The following is a 16,226-nucleotide window of genomic DNA, read 5'->3' on the forward strand; positions in this document are numbered from 1 at the left end:
TTTTTCTGAAACTTATTAAAAGTCTCCATGGGCTACTTACTAATAACCTATCACACTTAATGTCTACATCTTGTTCGTCTTCTAGCTTTCGTGTCCTGCTAGTATTTCTTGAACCTTTTGCATGATTACTCATTTTCATCTCTTCCTGCAGAATATATCATCCGTTTTGTTACAACTGTTGTCCAGAACTGTCGATCATACTTCGTGAGATTACACTCGCTACCAGTTCCGTATTTCAGCTACATGTCATCGTCACATAATTCCAGAGCCACTCTCGATGTCGCTTTCTCCCACCTAGATTCCGTTTTGTGATCCCATGATAGGTTCTACCATGCGGAGTGTCCTGTGCCCTGCTACACCAAATCCCTACCACAAATCCTCTGAATTAATCTGACAAATTCCTTTCTTCAACTCGCTAGGCCAGCTGTTCTATCGTGTCCCAGATATATTTTCCCTACTTTTGATTACTACACTCACCCGGATCGTCAAGTGGATCATCGAACCACCAGCTTTCATATATAGAAGCAGCAGCTTCCCATAGATGCAACAAAGATCACCTACGAAATCTGAATCGCCTGTTTCTGGTAATATTATCTGTACGGTTTTCATTGTTATTTTTTTTTTAAAACCAGATTGCATTTTAACGAAGTGTGCGATTGAAGAGCTCTTAGAGCCTGTTGCCTCAACGTCTCCCTTGAGAGGATGAAATAACAACAAAAAATAATGTTTTTGTCTTTTGCGTTGACAAAATTCACGTAACGTTTTCAAGGTTAAGTTCCTGTTACGAAACACTGAAATGTTCGGAATTACTTATCATTTGTCCAAATGTATGCCTATTACTGACATTGTTCGATGATTTACTAACCTAAGTCTTTCTCACATTCATGTGACGTTTTCAGTTTTGGGAAATTGGTTCAAATGGCTCTGAGCACTATGGTAGTTAACGTCTAAGGTCATCAGTCCCCTAGAACTTAGAACTACTTAAACCTAACTAACCTAAGGACATCACACACATCCATGCCCGAGGCAGGATTCGAACCTGCGGCTGTAGCGCTCGCGCGGTTCCAGACTGTAGCGCCTAGAACCGCTAGGCCACCCTGGCCAGCTTTGCGAAATTCCAAATGTTTTTAATCGGCTACCTGTTCTTTATTCAGACAATGCGTCCACTAATAGCAGTAAGGTTGTTTATAGTTTCATCTTTATGTATCATTCGTTAACAGAATTCAGTCGGATTTTCACGCCAGCTCCACGGTTTCCTATAGTTTCTCTGGAAATGCTTTCTCCAGTCGCTGGCTTTAATTTGTCGATTCAGAGTCAATGCTCCAAACGCAAGTAGTCCATTTCTGTGGACCGCCACTATGAAGTGTCAGATTTTTGACCCCTGTGCTCTTTATTGCCTTATTTGTGAAGGTTTTGCGTCCCATTGTGTAATATGGATAATTTCACGATTCAACTTTCTGAATTTCAACATTCTCCACTTTTCACGAAACTGTCGTAACCACTGTACCGCAAAGTGCTTCACTAGGCTTCGTCCAGACGAATTTTCAGAGAGGAAGGAAAAGATCGATGCTAAAGCTGTCAGAACAGTAAACTTGGCAGTGAAGGTAGCAGTAGAAGAGATAATTAAAGCGAAGAGAGGGATCTTAATACGTAAAGCAAATTATTAAGAACGTTGGATGATATGGATGCATACAGATGATAAGATTGACACCAGATAGAAGAGTCAAATGACACCGTCATCTCATAGAAACACCGACGACACGAAAAACTCACCAATTAGCGCTTTCCTGTACTCGGTCGTATTCTGCCCAGAGATCTTTCATTTATGATAAAACCGGATACTCCAATAACTAAATGCTATCTGAGAAATTTGTTTTAAAGTGTTTTACAGGTAGTGAATACCAGGGAGGCAATATTAGCACATAACTATACGCATCATTTGTCGTGGAAACAAATGGTTTCAGTAAATAAGAAAAGCATTTTTGAAATTATTTATTTTGCTTATAAATTACAAATAAAATGTGAGTAAAAAACATAAATAAATTATATCACAGTATTTGCAAGCACTGAGATCACTCAATAACTCCATCTGAGTATTCTGTTTACGATTTCGAAAACAGTGTTACACACACACACACACACACACACACACACACACACACACATGCAGGTACACAAGCACATACATACACACATAAAAATTTATATACACAGAGTTGGCCAATCTGTAGTTTTAAGTAGCGATGCACTTGATTTGCTTATAAAGATGGCCTGAAAAGGAACATGAACCCGCTGTATTCTTCACATCAAGTATGTGATTACATGAATGGAGAAGGTGGAGTTTTCTGGTAACTTTAAGTTTCCTACATCTCATCACGTTGGCGATGAGCCAGTGTTGCCAGTGGTAAAGAACGGTTTCTTCCATCTCTGTAGTGTATTTACTTGAGTTTATTCTATGAAAATCCCTGTAATAAAACTATTTGTCAGTATAGACTTAGAGACATGCATTCTTGTTTTTCACCTACACAAAAGAAAGAGCTGACAGGTCACAATATACGTCTGACGCAGTCCATACTCCACGGAAGAGAATGAAAATTCTTGTTCAGCATACATTAAATATTATGACTAGAATTCGCTCTACATTTTTAACGTTTCACTTTTAATGAGTTGTGTAGCTACGAGTAACAGAACTATCCGTTCAAATCACATTCTGGTAACCATGATTAGCTGGTCCCCTTATACATTTCACAGATTTTGATAGCTTGCTAGACCAATGCACTTGCTCATACAGACTCATCGTATTTCGTTGAGCAGTCCATCCCTTCCTTCCACTAAATATAGTACCAAAATACTGAATGGGCAACATGTTATGTTCTATTTACTGTATCCAACAGACGGAGAGAGAGAGAGAGAGAGAGAGAGGGGGGGGGGGGGAGCTTTGAGAAGCACTGGATACAGTACACAATAGTTCATCATTATAACCACCAATTTTACATGCAGTGACATACGATTTAATAGTTCTGTGCTCCCAAAAAGGGAGTCATGAGACTCTCTTGGGTGTTTTGTATCCCGCACAATAGAAACAAACACTTTCCACCACAAGCGCCAAACGAGAGCGGTGCTCGGGTTCATGTCGACAGCACCTAAGTGCTGGAGAACGCAAATGTCACATTCACAGTTTGTACTTCACAGGAGTAGTTGCGAGTCCTTGTTCCATAATCATAACAAAGTCGGTCAACAGCAGAGTACAAGCTGTCCAAAGAGGAATCCAACACAAAATCCACAACACAATGAGGTCGTTAACACTGGGCTATAGTACGATGTACCCTGAACAGCTTTGGAGTTGTGTACATTGAAGTAGACATGATAGGCCGCTTGACGCCAGAGGGTTTGAGCAATAGAGTCGGCGTCTGCAGCTGCCTGTAGCATGCCCTACACTGCCCGTACCGATATCATCACCCGGTAGTAGATCAGACATCTCCACACCTTCACTGGTGTTGGATGAGGACGCAACAGCGCATCTGGGACTTTGGTTCAGTGGCACATTCGTGGATTCTTGTGGTCGCGACGCGAGAGAGGAAGTTGCACTTTTAGTTTTCCAAACATCACTGCATTGTGGAGAGTCAGCAGTATTCGCGGATATTGCCCTGATCTGCTATGAAGTTCCAGTTTGCTGATCCTCAGGGTCACAGGATCATGCGTCAGTATAGTTGTGGTGGCGACACAAGTGGACACGAGCAGACGGGAAGACCTCACTTCGCAGCTTGTCCCAGCAGCTGAACCTGAGCAGGTTTTTCAGTATCAGGGCAGCAGGCCAGCCTCGTGCGCGATGACAACAGAGTAGGGCGGTGGCGAGTCGTCGGCAGCGGGAGGATGCGCGCTGCTGATGCGAGGTGGGGCGTCGAGTGTGATGCCCGCGGGCCAGTGGCACGTGCTGGCGTCGCCGACCAGCACTACGGTGACGAGGAGTGAGAGTGCAGCGCGGGTCACCTCGCGAGTCTCCCACACACCGGCGGGGCCCCACGCACTGTCCCCAGTGGCCGCCGACGCCAGTGACACACCGCCGCACGCCGCGAACAGCACCGCCGCTGCCCAGACGTACAGCCGCTCCTGCAAACACGTCAACACATTTCACTCTTAGCAGGCAGACACACAACCGTTTCAATAGAGTGTATGTGTATTTAGGTCCATGTCCAGGATCACCTCACAAACCCCTGAATCGATTTCAGTCAAAACTGGCATAGAAAGAGCAGGCCTCTCGTATATAAGTACTGTGAGATTTATAGCCTCCTAGCTCTAATAGGAGCGGAGACACGCGCGGAAACGTGTTTTTCCAGCCCCTGGCGTATAGGTTGCCTTGCACAGCATTCGTATTGTGTGGGAACAGTATCAGCGTGCCAAATGGACCTGCTTTGCATGACAGTCTCCAAGTCAGAGGCGAGAAACAGTTGTTCTGGGTTCCAACATATAAGCTGCCTTGCACGACAGGTGTGTTATGTTGTAGTAGTATCGGCACGCTTTATCGATCTGCATTGCATGCCAGCCTGTACATCAGGGACACATAAATTATTTTCCACCCCTTGATGTGCAGCCTGACCTGTATGACAGGCGTGTTGCGCCAGTATTATCGGCTTGCTTTATTGAACTGTATTGCAAGGACTTCATATGTCAATTAGCATGGCTGGGGACAGGTTGAGAAAGATAGAGTTTTTGATGGATAGAGTGAAGTGGAGGAGGAACTGGACAGAGGGAAGGGTGCATATGGAGGTGCATTAGGCAGGTGGCTGTTGTAAAGGGATGGTGAGCAAGTGGGAAACGAAGTGTAGGTGGAGACAGAAAGAGAGAGGAGGGAGAAGTATATGGTCAGAGGGAGGGGGAAGAAATGGACAACGAGAGGGGAGGAGGAGATGGAGAGACAAAGGGAGGCAAAGATAGATAAAGGCGTGAGGATGAGAAGGACAGACCGAAGAAGGAAGAGGTGGACACAAAGAGCGGCAGCTGTCTTCAATATAGGTGTTGAACACCTGCAAGGAAAAGAGTGGTGATAAATAGCACAGACTGGGCGTACAATCTCTAGCTGCCCTCTCACGGGCTGCGATTTCCAAAGTCAACGCGCAACGGAACATGTTTCTGATCTCACAATGTGGAAAATACGCATTGCGAAGTCATTCTGGACATGCATAGTAATTATCGAACCAATCAAGTGATGTGAACGAGCATTAGAACATGAACCAGTGAAATGGAAGAACACCACCTACTTCACATGCAGGCCGCATCTCGTTTCAGTACAGAGAGAACCTTGCCTGCTTGGACACAGAGAGAAATATATGTACTGCTAAATGCGTTTAAATAAGAATAATGTTTGCAAAACTTCAAAAGTTCAAATTACCATAGGAAATATTGTTGGTTGGAAGCTCTATGCCGTGTGTTTATTGAAGCGAAAAGCTAGTTTACGCTAGTCCCTTTCGAGAGCTCGTGTGTAGTTTGCGCGCTTTGGCTGTAGCCGCCATTTTCCACTAGAGCATGTTGTGTTCGTATACGTAACGTCACGGTACAGATAAGTAAGTTACTGTGTGAACAAGATCGATCGTTCCCGAGCGTTCCGGAGTGTGGCGGAGACCACATCAGCGCGTCGCTCATTGAATGCAATGCCCCGCATGAAGGCGGACTTTGAAGGGGAGTGGGGGGGGGGGGGGGGGGAGGGGGGACGCGTGACGGTACTGGCGCATTGAGACGCTGGACTCGTATTTGGGACGACATAGGTTCAAATCTCCCGTCTGGCCAACCAGATTTAGATTTTACGTGGTTTCCCTGCATCGCTTCAGCTGAGTGCTGGGTTGCTTACTTTGAAAACGCACCGCCATTTTCGTTCTCCATTCCACTTCCATCTGAGCTTCTACTTTTAACAACCTCGTCGTCGACGGTCAACGAACCTTTACCTTCATTTCTTCTTTCCTTGCACAGTGACCGTCTTGTAAATGAAATTTGTTTTTAAATTATATTTTTCATCTTCATGCTAAACAAATGGTATCATGGCCAGGTTCGTCTACACGTAGTACAAGTGTCCTCAGCGACACACCAGCGTCAGGTTTTGTTGCAATTTACGTAAACCGAGGATCGAGGGAGATGGCGCAATGGTTATCACACTGGACTCGCATTCGGGAGGACGACGGCTCAAACCTGGGTCCTGCCCTTCTCATTCAGATTTTTCGTGATTTACCTAAATCGCTTCAGGCAAACGCCGGAATGGGTCCTTTGAAAGAGAACGGCCGATTTACATCCTCGTCCTTCCCTAATCCGAGTTTGTACTCCGCCGCTAATGACCTCGTTCCCGATGAGATATTAAACACTAATCTCCTCCTCCTCCTACTTTAATTCCTCGGATGGGGTTCTTAATGATAACTGAAGTTCTTACTTCAGAAGAAATCGTACAGCGTCCCAGAATCAATAAATAATGTGCAAAAAGATTTACATACTGCGTGATCAAAGTCAGTATAAATTTGAAAACTGACACACATGGTTGGAATGACATGGGGTTTTATTAGAACAAAAAAAATACAAAAGTTCAAAAATGTCCGACAGATGGCGCTTCATCTGATCAGAATAGCAATAATTAGAATAGAGAAATAAGACGAAGCAAACATGATGTTCTTTACAGGAAATGCTGAATATGTCCACCGTAATTCCTCAACAATAGCTGTAGTCGAGGAATAATGTTGTGAACAGCACTGTAAAGCATGTCCGGAGTTATGGTGAGGCATTGGCGTCGGACGTTGTCTTTTAGCATCCCTAGAGATGTTGGTCGATCACGATACACTTGCGACTTCTGGTAACCCCAAAGCCAATAGTCGCACGGACTGAAGTCTGGGGACCTGGGAGGCCAAGAATGACGAAAGTGGCGGCGAGCACACGACCATCACCAAACGACGCGGGCAAGAGATCTTTCGCGCGTCTAGCAATATGGGATGGAGCGCCATCCTGCATAAACATCGTACGTTCCAGCAGATTTTTATCAGCCAGGCTGGGGATGATGCGATTCTGTAACATATCGGCGTACCTCTCACCCGTCACGATAGCAGTTACTGACGTTTCGCTGCCCAACACCATCTGTCGGACATTTTGTGAACCTTTTTTTGTTCTAATAAAACCCTATGCCATTCCAAGCATGTGTGTCAATTTTTATCTCTCTATGTACATTATTCTGTGGTTTATGAAGTTTTCAAATTTATACTGACTTTTTGATCACCCCGTAGATTGCTTCTTTAGTTTTTACAAAAGAAATCTTAAATATCGCTTATTTATAGACTGACGGGGAATGGACCCGTAAGAGAACGCCAATACTGTCGCCAAAGTGCAGTTTAGCATAATATGCCACGCAAACATCTCGTAGCAAAAGATAGTTTGCTGCGTGCCGGCAGCGCGGTAGGCTGATACTTACGATTGCCAGTGGCAGCAGGTCCCCGCCGAGCAGAGCGAACAGGCGGCCCACTGCGATGAGACCGTAGCCCCCGGAGGCGGCCATCTGGAGCGCCGTCGAGGACCGCTGCCAGCACTCGCCGTGGAGCGGCGTCAGCAGGACGCCGCATATGCAGCATATCATCTGCGCAGCACACACACACACCGTTGTTTCTCACCGCCTCTAGCTAAACTGCACACACGCTAAAAACGACTAGGCCACTCGCTGACACTAGTGTAGCGCAGCTCCCACACTAAAGCTACCATTTGCAGGATAACTCTGCGGTTGCACTTAGTGAACGATTACAAATAACAGGGTGTTAGGACTGTAAGTACAGATATTTCAGCCATTGGTACTTTAATGTGTAATCACTTCTGTGTCTTAGTTGTTTTTTTTCTTTTTCTCAGCGTCAAACAATCTTCCTACAAAAACTTCACACAATTTACAATCTGATGTTTTTTGCATGGTCTTCACTGCACCACTAAGTGGACTGTGCCTGCAGTATAGACAAACTGTTTTGCGCACAAGCGTCCACACTTTAACACCTGACCTCCTTTCTTTCTTTCGCTTACGCCATACTCCCGCAGCGATCGCAGAGTCGGCGTGGTTACAACGGATTCGGCAATGTTAGTGTTAGGGATGGCCGGATGCCCTTCCTGCCGCCACCCCGGACCCCCCAGGACGGAATCAGTGTACCCCAACAGTCTGCGACGAGTGTAAATCGTGAAATAGTGCGGACGTGTTTCAAATGTCTGTGACGCGTGTAACTGAGGCGAAACGTGGGGACCAGCCCGGTATTCACCTAGCGGGAAGTGGAAAACCGCCTAAACACCACATCCAGGCTGGCCGGCACACCGGCCCTCGTCGTTAATCCGCCGGGCGGATTCGATCCGGGGCCGGCGGGCCTACCCGAGTCCAGGAAGCAGCGCGTTATCCTCTCGGCTACCCTCTTGGGTTAACGCTTAACGTACTGCCTATGCGGAAATAAGCATTAATGGCTTGCAGAAGTGGTTGGAGGTACTATCCAACCTACTAAAATACTACTCATAATACACTCCTGGAAATGGAAAAAAGAACACATTGACGCCGGTGTGTCAGACCCACCATACTTGCTCCGGACACTGCGAGAGGGCTGTACAAGCAATGATCACACGCACGGCACAGCGGACACACCAGGAACCGCGGTGTTGGCCGTCCAATGGCGCTAGCTGCGCAGCATTTGTGCACCGCCGCCGTCAGTGTCAGCCAGTTTCCCGTGGCATACGGAGCTCCATCGCAGTCTTTAACACTAGTAGAATGCCGCGACAGCGTGGACGTGAACCGTATGTGCAGTTGACGGACTTTGAGCGAGGGCGTATAGTGGGCATGCGGGAGGCCGGGTGGACGTACCGCCGAATTGCTCAACACATGGGGCGTGAGGTCTCCACAGTACAGCGATGTTGTCGCCAGTGGTCGGCGGAAAGTGCACGTGCCCGTCGACCTGGGACCGGACCGCAGCGACGCACGGATGCACGCCAAGACCGTAGGATCCTACGCAGTGCCGTAGGGGACCGCACCGCCACTTCCCAGCAAATTAGGGACACTGTTGCTCCTGGGGTATCGGCGAGGACCATTCGCAACCGTCTCCATGAAGCTGGGCTACGGTCCCGCACACCGTTAGGCCGTATTCCGCTCACGCCCCAACATCGTGCAGCCCGCCTCCAGTGGTGTCGCGACAGGCGTGAATGGAGGGACGAATGGATACGTGTCTTCTTCAGCGATGAGAGTCGCTTCTGCCTTGGTGCCAATGATGGCCGTATGCGTGTTTGGCGCCGTGCAGGTGAGCGCCACAATCAGGACTGCATACGACCGAGGCACACAGGGCCAACACCCGGCATCATGGTGTGGGGAGCGATCTCCTACACTGGCCGTACACCTCTGGTGATCGTCGAGGGGACACTGAATAGTGCACGGTACATCCAAACCGTCATCGAACCCATCATTCTACCATTCCTAGATCGGCAAGGGAACTTGCTGTTCCAACAGGACAATGCACGTCCGCATGTATCCCGTGCCACCCAACGTGCTCTAGAAGGTGTAAGTCAACTACCCTGGCTAGCAAGATCTCCGGATCTGTCCCCCATTGAGCATGTTTGGGACTGGATGAAGCGTCGTCTCACGCGGTCTGCACGTCCAGCACGAACGCTGGTCCAACTGAGGCGCCAGGTGGAAATGGCATGGCAAGCCGTTCCACAGGACTACATCCAGCATCTCTACGATCGTTTCCATGGGAGAATAGCAGCGTGCATTGCTGCGAAAGGTGGATATACACTGTACTAGTGCCGACATTGTGCATGCTCTGTTGCCTGTGTCTATGTGCCTGTGGTTCTGTCAGTGTGATCATGTGATGTATCTGACCCCAGGAATGTGTCAATAAAGTTTCCCCTTCCTGGGACAATGAATTCACGGTGTTCTTATTTCAATTTCCAGGAGTGTACACTAACGAAGAAAAACTAATTCAGTTTACGACCGAGAGCAGACAAGCAATTCTACGTCAAACAACCGCATAAATCAACGTGGGACGTACGATGGACGTATCCGGTAGGACAGCGCGGCGAAATTTGGCGTTAATGGGGTACGGCAGCAGATGAGCGACGCGAGTACTTTTGCTAACGCCACGACAGCACCTGCAGCGCCTCTCCTGGGCTCGTGACCCTATCGGCTGGACTGTAGACTACTGGAAAACCGTGGTCTGGTCAGATGAGTCGCGATTACAGTTGGTAACAGCTCGCGGTAGGATTCGAGTGTGATGCCGGTCCCACAAAGTCTTGGACCTCAGTTGTCAAAAAATGGCTCCGAGCACTATGGGACTTAACTGCTGTTGTGATCAGTCCCCTAGAACTCAGAACTACTTAAACCTAACCAACCTAAGGACATCACACACATCCATGCCCAAGGCAGGATTCGAACCTGCGACCGTAGCGGTCGCGCGGTTCCAGACCGTAGCGCCTGGAACCGCTCTGCCACTCCGGCCGGCACGTCCTATAAATGTTCGATGGCATTCATGTTCGGTGATCGGGGTGGCAAAATCATTGGCTCGTGTAGAAAATCCTGCACCGGTAACACTTTCGCAATTATGGACGACATTAGAGGCAGTATGGCTCAATATTTCTGCAAGGGACTTGCAACGACTTGCTGAGTCCATGCCGCGTCAAATTTCTGCATTACATCAACATAAAGGAGGTCCGACACAATATTACGAGGTGTCCCATGATTTTCATCTCAGTGTAAGCATTAATGGTTTGCTCTTGGAGATACTAACCAATCTGAAACATACTACTCTGAATAACTATAAGTACTAACTTACAAACAAAGTAAATACTGCAGTAAAGTTATGTACACTGTCCTCACTCACAAATAAAAATATCTGGACTTATACGCCTTGTATGATAAAACATTGCATACACAGTGACTTAAGGCATGCAAATAATGTTCAGAAGGACTTTGCATCGCTATGGGGTATCGTCTCAGTTGTGCGACTGGATTCGTGATTTCCTGTCAGGAAGGTCGCAGTTCGTAGTAATAGACGGCAAATCATCGAGTAAAACTGAAGTGATATCAGGTGTTCCCCAGGGAAGCGTCCTGGGACCTCTGCTGTTCCTGGTCTATATAAATGACCTGGGTGACAATCTGAGCAGTTCTCTTAGATTGTTCGCAGATGATGCTGTAATTTACCGTCTAGTAAGATCATCCGAAGACCAGTATCAGTTGCAAAGCGATTTAGAAAAGATTGCTGTATGGTGTGTCAGGTGGCAGTTGACGCTAAATAACGAAAAGTGTGAGATGATCCACATGAGTTCCAAAAGAAATCCGTTGGAATTCGATTACTCAATAAATAGTACAATTCTCAAGGCTGTCAATTCAGCTAAGTACCTGGGTGTTAAAATTACGAACAACTTCAGTTGGAAGGACCACATAGATAATATTGTCGGGAAGGCGAGCCAAAGGTTGCGTTTCATTGGCAGGACACTTAGAAGATGCAACAAGACCACTAAGGAGACAGCTTACACTACACTCGTTCGTCCTCTGTTAGAATATTGCTGCGCGGTGTGGGATCCTTACGAGGTGGGATTGACGGAGGACACCGAAAGGGCGCAAAAAAGGGCAGCTCGTTTTGTATTATCACGTTATAGGGGAGAGAGTGTGGCAGATATGATACACGAGTTGGGATGGAAGTCATTACAGCATAGACGTTTTTCGTCGCGGCGAGACCTTTTTACGAAATTTCAGTCACCAACTTTCTCTTCCGAATGCGAAAATATTTTGTTGAGCTCACCCTACATTGGTAGGAATGATCATCAAAATAAAATAAGAGAAATCAGAGCTCGAACAGAAAGGTTTAGGTGTTCGTTTTTCCCGCTCGCTGTTCGGGAGTGGAATAGTAGAGAGATAGTATGATTGTGGTTCGATAAACCCTCTGCCAAGCACTTAAATGTGAATTGCAGAGTAGTCATGTAGATGTAGATGTGTAAATAAGTGTGAAGACGAAGTGGCTAATTCAAACAATATTGAAGATCACAGTTATCTAAGTCCAAGCAGATTGAACAAAAATACGATAAAGTTGTGGAAAGGAAGTAGATAAAACTGTGCCATGCAAAAATAAATTCAAGATTGAAAAATAAGCGCAGAAGACAGATAGTGAGGATTTACCAGCAAATATTAAACAAGAACACAAATCGAAAACTTTAGTAAATGATAAAACAATGTCACCATCTGCTACTTCATAATTTTTATGCAACTGTCTTGAATTGATAACTTGCTGCATTTCTGCGTGTACATGTAAGAAACTAACTCTAAATTCTTAAATAGATATCTGTAACCTCCCGACTTTTAATGTATATCTTATACAGTAAACTAAGAAATTACAGTCATTAAAGACAGGCTTGTTTTCTCAGTAGGAATTGTGAAGTAAATACCCTTTTCTTTCGTACTTCAGTTTCCTATCAAATCGCTAAACCAATATTCATATTTGTGCCTGCAAATGGCGTCTCCAATTCGGAAACAACTGTCTCACTTCTCCGCTAAGGCGTGGTAGGGGCTTGCGTTAAACACGGCTGACAGTACATTCGCTATTCCGCACTGCATAATAAAGATATGGCAGCAGGTGAAGTTTGTCAATGATGCTAACAGAAAAAGACCATTCGACAAAAGAAATAAAAATAACAAGCACATATGATCCTGAAGCCAGTTAACGACCGTAAAGCAAACAAGGAGAGAAATAACTGTATGACAGTCATACTTCCACGGCCATGGCCATTTACGAAGTACATACTTCGTTATCCTGACGAAAAGCACCTACAAACCATAACATGTTCCACACACACGCACTCACACATGCACATGAATTTTAGTGAACCTTAAATGAAGTTTGGAAAATAGCTATGAAGATTCATGAGTTCCATACTTACTTGTGTTACTGATGTATGAAAGCGAGATCAGATAAGACAGAGGGAAGAACTAAACTAATGTATAAGTAAACAAATGAAAATGCGACTTACTTTTACAGACGATGTAACCGCTTAAAGATCATATGAAATACAAACAAATACTACAGCATTTTATTGGTAACTAAAGAAAAATATGGAACAAAAATAAAAGGTGCATATCTGGACATAGATTCTCAGGTGATATAACGATTCTTAGTGAAGGCAAGTAAGATCTCAAGTAACTATTAAGTGACTTGGGCAGGTAATTTAACAAAGAATCTCGATTGCTAGCAAATCAAAGAACCATAAAAGTTGAGATGAACAGCAGACAGAACAATAACTAATTTGCAAAGATTAAACGAGGGGAAGTCCCAGTTGTGGAAGGAATAATTATCCTATACTGGAAGCAATGAACACCAAATGACTAAATTTTGAAAGACAAAATATTAGGACCGCTTTGAAATCGCCACGGAACGAATTTTTCACAAAAAACAGGAGAAAATTGTATTAAACATGCGAAAAGAATAAAATTTTGCAATTTCCGATGCACACGTAAACAGACGAAAAAAAGATACACTTGGAAAGAGGTCCTTCTGTGCGAGAAGTGCGATAAAAGTCACACTGATGTAAATGCGTAAATGAGGAAAAGAGTCCCCTAACAGCCAATCAGTCGGCTGAACTCCGCTTCTTACTCCGAATAAACCGTTCTTTATCGTAGTGACACCTTTCTACATCCCGTTGATACTGGTATATGCAGACATCATTGGTGGTCCGTTTCTTTTCATGAATGCCGATGCTTCTTCTTACAGAATGCATTTAAAGGATGACATTCAGCAGGATTATCTACTCCCAGTGGAATAGAATCCTGTTGAGGATATTCGGCATATGCATGGCAGGTGCGTTTTCAACTAGGCCAGTACCGCTAGCATGGGGCTGAAATGCTTCCTTCAAAGATGCCACAGCCCTTTCCGTCCCCTTTCTTCTCCGGCGGAGCTAGTGCTTCGCCCCCGTATGCTTCAGCGATGTGACATGACTGGTCGGAATCAGTGTCATCAGGGATTCGACGACACGAAAAACAAGCCATTCATATTTAATGCACCAAAGATACAGGGCAATTTAAAATGAATATAGTGATTATGAACAGCTCGCCGGATGCGATACACGGAAAATTATCACAGAGAATGAAAAAGAAGTTCAAAATTTTGATCGTCGCCCAAGCACAAGTCGGATGGCAACACAAAATCTGTACAATCCATTTTTCTTCATTGAGCTAAGTAATTCAACAAACACTTCCTTGGCCATGCTTGGGTAATGGCTGATACTACAGCTTGAGTGGGATTCGACAGATTATATCTTTCAGCAAGATGGAACAGTCTCACACCTAGATACCGAGGGTGTTGCCTCGGTCATATTAAACACCACTACGCTGTGTCCCGCTAATGGCCACATGTCTCCGAAGGTAACACCTATAGGTTTATTTTTAGGGACTTTTGTGGAAGACCTTATGTGCGTGCTTCCCAAGCCGAAAACAAATTCATAACTGAAAATGCAATCGCTTTGGTAACTGGGCATACGTTTCGGAATGTCTGGCGTGAAATGGGTTATCGCTTAGATATTGTCCGTGTAACACTATATAAATCATATGAAACTACGAAAAAAAATTGAACTTTCTTTTACGCTCTCTGTCATTCTTCCAGTTGTAGTGCTGTGCATTTGTAACTGTTACGTTAGTGAAAATTACCGAACTATCAGTTTAATAAGTCACAGCTGCAAAATACTAACGCGAATTCTTTACAGACGAATGGAAAAACTGATAGAAGCCGACCTCGGGCAAGATCAGTTTGGATTCCGTAGAAACGTTGGAACACGTGAGGAAATACTGACCCTACGACTTATCTTAGAAGAACGGTTAACGAAAGGTAAACCTACGTTTCTAGCATTTGTAGACTTGGAGAAAGCTTTTGACAATGTTGACTGGAATACTCTCTTTCAACTTCTGATGGTGGTAGGGGTAAAATACAGGGAGCGAAAGGCTATTTACAATTTGTACAGAAAGCAGATGGCAGTTATAAGAGTCGAGAGCAATGAAAGGGAAGCAGTGGTTGGGAAGGGAGTGAGACAGGGTTGTAGCCTCTCCCCGATGCTATTCAATCTGTGTATTGTGGAAGCAGTAAAGGAAACAAAAGAAAAGTTCGGAGTAGGTATTAAAATCCATGGAGAAGAAATAAAAACTTCGAGGTTTGCCGATGACATTGTAATTCTGTCAGAGACAGCAAAGGACTTGGAAGAGCAGTTGAACAGAATGGACAGTGTCTTGAAAAGAGATTATAAGATGAACATCAACAAAAGCAAAACGAGGATAATGGAATGTAGTCGTATTAAGTTGGGTGATGCTGAGGGAATTAGATTAGGAAATGAGATACTTAAAGTAGTAAAGGAGTTTTGCTATTTGGGGAGCAAAATATCTGATGATGGTCGAAGTAGATATGATATAAAAAGTAGACTGGCAATGGCAAGGAAAGCGTTTCTGAAGAAGAGAAATTTGTTAACATCGAGTATAAATGTAAGTGTCAGGAAGTTGTTTCTGAAAGTATTTGTATGAAGTGTAGCCGTGTATGGAAGTGAAACGTGAACGATAAATAGTTTAGATAAGAAGAGAATAGAAGCTTTCGAAACGTGGTGCTACAGAATAATGCTGAAGATTATATGGCTAGATCACGTAACTAATGAGGAGGTATTGAATAGAATTGGGGAGAAGAGGAGTTTGTGGCACAACTTGACTAGAAGAAGGGATCGGTTGGTAGGACATGTTCTGAGGCATCAAGGGATCACCAATTTAGTACTGGAGGGCAGCGTGGAGGGTGAAAATCGTAGAGGGAGACCAAGAGATGAATACACTAAGTAGATTCAGAAGGATGTAGGCTGCAGTAGGTACTGGGAGAGGAAGAAGCTTGCACAGGATAGAGTAGCATGGAGAGCTGCATCAAACCAGTCTCAGGACTGAAGACCACAACATCAACAACGTTCATTATCAGGTGCCGTGCGTGTAGAATCAGATAATTACACTCTCTCGTTCATCGGTACGCGACAGTGACTGCGATGAGTAGGTAATTTTGCAACGTAAACACACAATGTGACAGTAGTCGTTGGCAGCATCGTTACACAGCGGCGCGAGACGGCGGGCTCACCATTTCTGTGCAGATCATGAGCACTCGCATGTTGTGCACCTCCCTGGGCGTCATGGCGTTCCCCATGGCCGGCGCGCAGCAGACTGCTCCTGCAGGCCGGGCGCCACACCGCTTTAA

General features: G+C 45.2%; 2 protein-coding genes across 2 annotated transcripts in view; one reads left to right on the forward strand and one right to left on the reverse strand.

Annotated features, from left to right (window-relative positions):
- Positions 1-16,226, forward strand: part of LOC126365766 (UDP-N-acetylglucosamine--peptide N-acetylglucosaminyltransferase 110 kDa subunit) — a 572,676-nt gene that overhangs the window by 44,520 nt on the left and 511,930 nt on the right. The gene's annotated exons all lie outside the window — the stretch shown is intronic.
- On the reverse strand, positions 1,978-16,192 carry LOC126365778 (uncharacterized). The gene is made up of 3 exons (XM_050008340.1): positions 16,110-16,192; positions 7,439-7,600; positions 1,978-4,110 (listed from the first exon to the last, which is right to left on the reverse strand). Exons 1-3 carry the CDS (start codon positions 16,173-16,175, stop codon positions 3,802-3,804), a joined length of 537 nt encoding a protein of 178 aa, XP_049864297.1. The 5' UTR covers positions 16,176-16,192; the 3' UTR covers positions 1,978-3,801.

Source organism: Schistocerca gregaria, chromosome 1, assembly GCF_023897955.1.
Source record: "Schistocerca gregaria isolate iqSchGreg1 chromosome 1, iqSchGreg1.2, whole genome shotgun sequence".
Classification (NCBI taxonomy): domain Eukaryota; kingdom Metazoa; phylum Arthropoda; class Insecta; order Orthoptera; family Acrididae; genus Schistocerca; species Schistocerca gregaria.

Excerpts from the sequence above, each read along its gene's own strand:
- LOC126365778 (XM_050008340.1), bottom strand. The coding sequence starts at position 16,175 with ATGGGGAACGCCATGACGCCCAGGGAGGTGCACAACATGCGAGTGCTC. Across the intron at positions 7,601-16,109 it reads TCATGATCTGCACAGAAATG|ATGATATGCTGCATATGCGG; the intron begins GTGAGCCCGCCG and ends TGTGCTGCGCAG. Across the intron at positions 4,111-7,438 it reads ACCTGCTGCCACTGGCAATC|GAGCGGCTGTACGTCTGGGC; the intron begins GTAAGTATCAGC and ends ACGTGTTTGCAG.